At 37.6% G+C, this 8,610-nt stretch overlaps 1 protein-coding gene across 1 annotated transcript; it reads left to right on the forward strand.

The window, feature by feature from the left end:
* The first annotated feature begins 766 nt into the window (after positions 1-766).
* Positions 767-7,144, forward strand: LOC104906437 (oxygen-dependent coproporphyrinogen-III oxidase, chloroplastic). Its single transcript, XM_010695182.4, has 8 exons — positions 767-1,470; positions 1,579-1,654; positions 3,116-3,210; positions 3,769-3,852; positions 5,857-5,944; positions 6,047-6,171; positions 6,252-6,350; positions 6,782-7,144. The coding sequence occupies exons 1-8, from the start codon at positions 922-924 to the stop codon at positions 6,848-6,850; spliced, it is 1,185 nt and encodes a 394-aa protein (XP_010693484.2). The 5' UTR covers positions 767-921; the 3' UTR covers positions 6,851-7,144.
* The last annotated feature ends 1,466 nt before the right edge of the window (positions 7,145-8,610 follow it).

An 8,610-nucleotide genomic window follows, 5' to 3' on the forward strand; every position in this document is an offset into this window, starting at 1 on the left:
AAAATATGGATTGAAGGAGAATCTTTCTGTAATTCAATTTATCAAAAAACTTTGGAAAATTCCTTGGACTATTAATGCTTTAATTCTTATTGCAAGTGAAGATTTGAAGAAGTTTGAGGTGGTCCACATTGCTCATGTTGTTAGAGAAGCGAACCGTGTTGCTGATTGGATGACTCACCAGGGGTATTTTACATCAAGTCTGTCATATTGCTTTGATTCTCCTAACATTTCTTTTTCTGTAATCATCCTAAAGAATATTTTAGGGTGACCCATGTCTTAGGATCCTCCTTATTTTTTCTCTCCTTTATTATAAAAAAGAGGTTGCCATCAACAAACCCTTAATAATCTGTTTATTTTCAGTCCCTAATAATAAATTTATGTTTGTCTCTCTTCATAAGAGTTGTTTTCCCATCTATAGGTGGGTTTCTCTCCTTTTTTAAGAGTTTAAAGATCTATGATTTTTCTGAGTATGAATAGTAATGGTTTACATGAGGTTCCTTACGCGGTTATACAAAGGTTATCAATAATTTGTCTGTAATCCGGTGAGTCAATATATACAAGAGTTTTCTTCTCAAATTTCAGTTTAGTTCAGTTCAGAAAATTTAAGTTCAATTCGAACGAACCATTCAAGCATAGTTTTAGCTTACTTCAGCTAATTTTCTCTAACATTTTCAGTTCAGTTCAACCTAGAACAGAGCCTTTTAGCGTCTTTCAGATTTTTTTTTTTTAATAAATAAACAGAAGTGTGATGACTGATGGGCCATGGTTTGGGCACCCACAACATAATCTAAAAAAAACCATCAACTTCAACCCACAGCCTTTGAACCGTTGCCAACACATCTCTCTCTATATCTCAATATTTCATCAGCTCCCTTACTTTTACCGGCAACACCACCCTGTAATCACCGGCAACAATCAACAATGTCAACAACAACAACATCACTCCTCTCCTCCCCTCTTTCTCTCTCCTCAAAAACCCACCTTCAACACCCCCAAACAACCCCAACTCTAAAACCCACATTTTCTCTCTCCTCATCCTCTACTTCCTCCATTAAACCCCTCTCAATCTCTCTCTCTCCTCACCTCCGCAAACTCCCCCCACCTTCAGCCATGGCAATCGAGAAAGAAACCCCAGAAAACGAGGCCCCACTTACATTCCTCAAAGAAGACGGGTCCGACAGTGTCCGAGGAAGGTTCGAGAAGATGATTAGAGACGCACAAAATAAGGTTTGTGAAGCAATTGAGGTTGCTGATGGTGGGGCCAAGTTTAAGGAAGATGTTTGGTCGAGACCAGGTGGTGGTGGTGGTATTAGTAGAGTGTTACAAGACGGCGCCGTTTGGGAAAAAGCTGGTGTTAATGTTTCAGTTGTTTATGGTGTTATGCCCCCTGATGCTTATCGTGCTGCTAAATCTGATGGTGGGTCCCATAAACCTGGTCCTGTTCCTTTCTTTGCTGCTGGAATTAGCTCGGTATTTTTCTTCTTTATTATCTGCCTATCTAGGGATCAATTCTTGACTATTATTGATTATTGGTGATTGATTGTTTGAATGTTTGATGGGCTGTTTGTTTTGTAATAGGTTTTGCATCCCAAGAATCCGTTTGCGCCAACATTGCACTTTAATTATCGTTACTTTGAGACCGATGCTCCAAAAGGTATGAACTTGTTTTTATTTGATGTTGTTTGGATTTTATCGAAATGTTGGGGGTATTGCTTTGATTGTTGATTTATGTTTGTATGTTTAAGGAGTTAAGGATCTCGAATGAGTGTTTTAAGTGAGTGCATTGTCGTTCTTTTTCTTAAATTGGACAGGGATTTGATGTGGATAAGAGTGTGATGTTGGTATATGATGTGGATTCTTAATAAATTAATGGATGGTATAGGGCTTGTACTTGTACTCTTGTAGGTTGATGGATTTTAGGATGCGTGGTTTAGATAGCGATCGTGGAGGAAAAGGTAGGGAAGAGGAGGTGAAGAAAGAAGAGTGAGATAGCATGATCCTTCTGTATCTTTCCGGCGTTGGAAGGATTTGGGTTTTACTAAGAGGGGAGGGAAAGTGAATTCTTCAGATTTCTTCCTTTTTTTTATCTCCCATGATGTATACAAGAAGGAAAGATAACTCACTTTCCCTTCCCTTTCTTACTCTCCAATTTCCCTTAACTGAATACATTTGTAGTCTCATTTGGCTAGCAGTGTAGTGAACGACTAGAGGATATAGTTTTGAATGGCTCCTGGTAACTTATATTGTGTTAGGATGAGGGATTTGAAGGGAAAGGGAGGGGAGGAGGGAGAGTGAGGGATCCATTTTTCTTGTTTTGTTAAACTGAATTCTTCTAGTGCTGGAAAGATTTGGAGACAATTTTGTAAGGCCTTCTCTATCACTTCGCTCCCCTTTCCCTTTGTGACCGCTAGCCATGCCTGTCGTTAATGGTGAACGCTATGCTTATTGTGAATGTGTTATGGTCATTAATTTGAAGTGGATCACTGCATGTGAATTTGTATATTTCTGATTGTGGGGGAAAGTGATGTTTCGTGACTTCTGGGGGTTGAACCCTCTCCTGAAGATTTATTGGTCCTATTACAAGTCACATATGGAGTGCTTCTGATTAAATTAGGCAGTGTTCTCATGAAACCCGTTGTTGCTTTCATAAGCAAGGTTTAATGGCTGTGTTGGTGCTGTTGGGTTATGTGGACTTCCAATTCTGTTCTGCTGGCATTTGTCAAGTATGACATGATCCTGGCCTTTTGACTGTGGTATGAAGTTGAGCCAGAAATTGCTAATGAACTTGTCTGCTAGTTGGCAATATGATAAGTCTTCTGCGAATTAAATTGCTACTGTCCTTGCAGCAGGAAGTAGATTCATAGTAAGATTTCTGTTCTTAAATAATCTTCATGGTTGAGCTGGATTTTATGGATGTTTCTTTTGCTTTACTTGTAGTTAATACTGCATTTTCTGTCTCAAAATTGTGTGAAAGATTCCGAAGGAGAAAGAGCAAAGTATGATCAATGATGTTAGAACTTGATCTCAACCTTTGTTATTGTTTAAGGCTTGTAGTGTCGAGTTTTTGGCATCATCTAGATGGTTTTTTTAAATGTATGTGGTTCTGAATGTACAGATACTCCTGGAGCACCTCGACAATGGTGGTTTGGTGGTGGTACAGACTTTACGCCAGCCTATATTTTTGAGGAAGATGTTAGACACTTCCATCAGGTAAATTCCCCCATGAAATCAAGGTCCAGCATTCTGTCAATAATTAGTGATGTCAAATTGATGTTTAGACACAATTTCCGCAACGTTTCAAACTATTCTACACTACACATCTGTGAACCTGAAAATATATATTAAATATATGGATTCCCAATGATACAAAGTGACAGAGAAATCTCACAATAGATTTGGGTATTCAGTTGAAAAATTCTATACTAGAATCTAGTGGTCATTTGTTATGCTGCGTAAATGCCATCTCCTCGTCACCTGCATTCCTCGTTGAGAATTAAACAGCTAAAACCTACTGTGTTATCATTTGTGGTTAGTTTCATTAATCAAGTCTTTGTGGGCAAATGGCTGTATAATTTGATTTGACATTAGATGTTGTGATCTGATTTGATCAATTAGCTTTTGGCTTTACTAAGAGCAAATATAATCTTGGTTGCTGCATTCTTTGTCTAAACTTGATAGGTTTTTACTTGTGTAATTCATTCTACAGAAGCATTGTAAATTTATTATGATATGGGTCATCAATCTACATACTTTTGACTTATTTTGTAGGTCCAAAAAGATGCATGTGATAAGTTTGATCCCAGCTTCTATCCTCGTTTCAAGAAATGGTGTGATGATTACTTTTATATCAAGGTTTGTTTCTTATAGCATTTCAGCTTTTATGGTGGCTTTTGGTGTGTTCTGATGTGGCTTGATCTACCCATTTTTGGAATGTGTCGAACTTCTATATGGATAAGTTATCTTTCTTACTTAATAGAAAATATTTAGAAGAGCTTGACGCTCTCTTGTTGAGCATATCTAATGAGCCTGACACTTCTAGAGAAGTCGAGTACAATAGCATTTTTGTACACTATTGAAGCAGAACGTTGATTTTGATACTACATTGCTGTGAACCTTAACAAAAAGAGGTTTTCCGCTTGTTCCACATGCCAACTTAACTAGGGGCTTGCCTTTGAGCAATTCCATTTATTGACGAGGGTCATTGCCTTCTGAGTTCTGACCAGCAGTTTTTTGGTTTTTCCTCTATCTCCCTTTCCCCCCAATTGTTCAGGCAATTTTTCCATGATACTATTATTCTGTCTTTTTGGAAGATTGTTCTCAAGCAAGATCGAGCTACGCCTAAGTTTGCAAACTTTGGTGAATCCATAGTCATTACAAGTACAAGGTCTTCTCCAGTTGGTCAGCAAATATGAGTAACAAAAAAGCGTTTTATTCTACTTATATGGACCTATCTTAACTTATCTAAACTCACCTTAACTTATAGAACTTATTTAAACCTATCTTATAAGGTGTTGTAACTTATCTAAATTGATTGAAACTGTTTGGACCTTATTTGAACTTGTTTTTTCTGAAGAGTTGCCCAAGGGCCTGTTCAACTGAAGTCGCCTTATTAAAACTTATCAGACTATTTTCAACTTATTGTAGTTGGGAATTGAATTTACTGGTACCTATTGAAACCTTAGAATTTATCTGAAATTATTATGACTTAATTGAACTTATTGTTTATGATCAAGTGAAGATAAGTTCGAACTTGTTGTGCATTGCACTTATCAGAACTCATCTGAACTTATCTTAAATTATATGAACTTATTTTTTCTGAAATATAAGTTAAAGTAAGTTGAGCTAGACACTACCTAAATGAACAATAGTATTCTCCACCTTCAGATAGACACATTAGAAAGAATTATGACTCGCCTATTGGCAAGCATCATCTAGAAACAAAAAAGTGGGACATGCACTGGTTTTCTGATGCACCTTCTGCAGTTCTGTACCACATCCAGAGCATCACATTTTAGGAAGACATTTGCACACTCTATCCTTCGCACCTCCTACACTCCAAAGCAAGCTGCTGCAGCTTCATCCATCTTTGCCTTCCGATCGCCCTTAATTTGCTCCACTGCAAAGGCCATGAGAGCACTGCTATCATCTTGGACGGACTACATAGCTTCATCTGTATTGACCATCACACCCTGAGGAAGAGGTACCCACACAGCCGCAGGTACCCTCTCCATGTACCTTTTATTGTCCATATATATATGGTGGAACCCAGAGCAATGAAAGCCGGGGCATGGTTCGATTGCTCGAGAAAAATTAGAGCTTATCACACGACAAATTCCTAGCCATCCACAGAGAGTGCTCCCTGAAGAAGGATGGTAGTGCTTCTATCAAATAGCTAATTAAGGGTCTTGACACTGTAAGCCAAAAATGCTGCTTAGTACATTAAAAAATGGCAAGTACTGTAGATTCCTCTTCATACCTGCACAAATTGCAGCTTTAACACAGCGAATTTGCCTTAACAACTTATTTCTGACAGCCAATGCTCCACTAGAAACATGGGGTAGAAAGTCGTTGGCAAACAACCAACGTTCCACATCATACACACACTTCACTCTTATAATCGCCGTGTATCCAGTGCGTGCTTGAATTTTCTCCAACTGTTTAGACTTTAGGATATTGTATTATGTTGCGACATCTATTTCTTTGGTGGAGGCACCAAAATTGTTGGAGTAACTGTATATATATTTGCTGATTTAAATTTACGTTTTTTTAACTTTGTTATTGTGCTTGATATGCTATTTAGTCAACAAAGTTACAGTTATTTAAGCAAAGAATTTACCTATTGGCATTCTTCAACAGCATCGAGATGAGAGAAGAGGGCTCGGTGGAATCTTTTTTGATGATTTAAATGACTATGACCAAGAGATGCTTCTTTCTTTTGCCACTGGTATATATCATGTAGTCCTTGATAATCTTTATCTTATTATTCTGTTCTTGCTTTTCAGGTGTGTTTTTAACCTCTCTTGTGATGCTTATCTTAAATTTGCAGAATGTGCAAACTCCGTGATACCTGCATATCTTCCCATCATAGAGAAAAGGAAAGACACACCTTTTACTGATAGCCACAAGGCATGGCAGCAGTTACGAAGGGGACGTTACGTAGAATTTAATTTGGTATGTTGTAGTCAGGCTTGAAATTAATTTGAAATATGTTTGAAGTGAGCTCACTGTTGTGTTCTTTGATGTGTTTATAGGTTTACGATCGAGGTACAACTTTCGGATTGAAAACTGGTGGTCGGATTGAGAGTATTCTGGTCTCTCTTCCCTTGAGTGCTCGCTGGGAATATGACCATGTAAGCCTTTTTCTTAGCTGTTGTGATCCTTGTATGAATCAGAGAGTAGAGTTATGTAGCAGCAAAACTGCTTTGGAACCAGGGATGATAATGAGTCTAGCCTAGCCTCATCGCAAGCTACTCAAGCTCAGCTTGGGTGACCTCCACTCAAGTTCGAGATTGGCTCCTCGAACAACTCACGAGTAGGCTCAAAAATTTATGTAAAATAAGATAAAAGAATTATGATGTATGAGTGGATAATTAGAAATATAAATATGACAACTTGAAAGAATATTTTGTTTGTTGGATAATGAATCTGACTCGAGCTCGAGTTTGAGTTGGTGTGAACCAAGGCCAGCTATCTCAAGTTCGAGCTCGGTTCAACTCGTTATCATTCGCATGAATATATTAACTTATATTATTCCTTTTCTTGTCACACATGGTGTCTGCAGAAGCCAGAAGAGGGCAGTGAAGAGTGGAAATTGTTGGATGCTTGCATCAATCCTAAAGAATGGTTATGAAGTGATAATGTCTTTGTAGAACCAACCTGACAACTTTTGCCGATTCCCGCCTTCCTGTTGAGTGAGTGCTTGAAGCCGTAGTGATGAGCTCGAGTTCTTGTTTGTTCATAGCAAATGATTTGTGTTTTTTTTTTGGGAGGGTTAGCTGTTCAATTGTAGATTAATTCTGATAGTCATTTGTGCAATCATAGATGTAATAACCTCAATGAATGTAATCAGGTCAAATTTGTAAGAATTTTGGCATCTCTTCTGTATCAACGCATGCCTATTTTCCAAGGACTCTGTTGTGAACCAGTTAAGAGTATTGTCCAGCTTGTTTCAGGGTTCTACCCAAGTTAATAAAGTCGCCATTGGTGTTTAATTATAGGCGCAAGCCCGACCACAGAAAAAGCGAAGTTCCTGCACCGGCAAAGTGCATAAGAACCGAATCGATCAACGAGTGTATACATTATAATTAACTGAACTAGTTGACATATAGCAAAGAATAATGATAATAATGCCACTCTCGTATACTTAACAACTAAACTAGTTGACATATTCAAGCTAACTGAAACTAAGTACGGGAGGTGTATCTATATTGTAGCCAAAATTAGGGACAATTTTAAGGTCAAAAATAACGAAAACCTGTTAAAAAGGCTAAGAGCCTAAGACATACATACGAAAAATATGGTAGTCTTCCATTTTATGTCCACTATAGTGATATTGGATAACATAAATTAGAAAAAGACATACTAGCTTGAAGCAATATGATGACGTTTAAATAGTAATATGCCATTCTTGATCATAATAAAATAATCTTCCTAGTTAATTAAGCTAGAAGATAAAATGATTGAAGTAAACAAAGTCTTAAGTGGAGTAGTTAGTTACTTCACATGCTTTGGATACCCATAATTACTAAATATAGTAATGGACCATAGTCTATTGTTTGTCATTCCTAAATAGTAAATCCTAGAGTAGTTATCACCAACTTTACTTTAGGCCGTTAGCTACTCTTTAACACTTACCACCACCTAGCTAGTTCAATGCCAATTCAATTTGACAACTTTGTTGTTAATTGACAATATACAAATATAAGTAGTATATGATTTAAAAAGTCCTTGTTTTCTATTAATTAGTTTGAGTAAAAGTTCTATCTAGTATTGTTTTAAATGTTCAGTTGTTTGCAGTATACATTGATCTCTTAATAGTGATTAATCTAAAATGAAAAACATGTTTAGAGTAGAGAGGAACAAAAAACAATGGACTATACTGTTAGTTAAAAAAAAAAGAGTTTTGATTTTGTAAGGTGGGTTGAAGATGAATCATGAAGAGTAGGTGAAGGAACAAGCTAAGGTATTGTTGTGTCATGTGTGTGCGCCATTGTGTTGAGTTACAACATTGCACTAAGTTAGAGCATTTGGAGAAGCACAATAATGGATCAAATTATGAACAGTAGACGACCACGGCCTATCCATGGTGTCGGATGAACACCACGGCCTGCCCATGGAGTTCACTGACTAGGAGTTTCTTTGGTGCTTTGTTCAGCTCAAGTCCACGGGCTGGGCGTGGCTTGAGAGGAAGGCCACAACTTGGCCTTGTGTTCCCTGCCTACCGGATTTTACTTGTTTTCCTACTCGGATTCGGTTTCCTATTGCATTAGGTTTTGCGTTTTAACCCTAGTATAAATATGTTTGAGCCGTTTATTGATAATATGACGAGTGAGAAATATTCTTCAATCTAGAGAGACTAGAGAACCTAGAAAGAGGTTAGAGAGTCTAGAG

The sequence above is a fragment of the Beta vulgaris genome, chromosome 3 (assembly GCF_026745355.1).
Source record: "Beta vulgaris subsp. vulgaris cultivar EL10 chromosome 3, EL10.2, whole genome shotgun sequence".
NCBI classification, from domain to species: domain Eukaryota; kingdom Viridiplantae; phylum Streptophyta; class Magnoliopsida; order Caryophyllales; family Amaranthaceae; genus Beta; species Beta vulgaris.

Coding starts and splice junctions, on each gene's coding strand:
- LOC104906437 (XM_010695182.4), top strand. CDS start 922: ATGTCAACAACAACAACATCACTCCTCTCCTCCCCTCTTTCTCTCTCC. Junction 1,471..1,578: donor TTGCTGCTGGAATTAGCTCG/GTATTTTTCTTC, acceptor GTTTTGTAATAG/GTTTTGCATCCCAAGAATCC. Junction 6,172..6,251: donor GTTACGTAGAATTTAATTTG/GTATGTTGTAGT, acceptor ATGTGTTTATAG/GTTTACGATCGAGGTACAAC.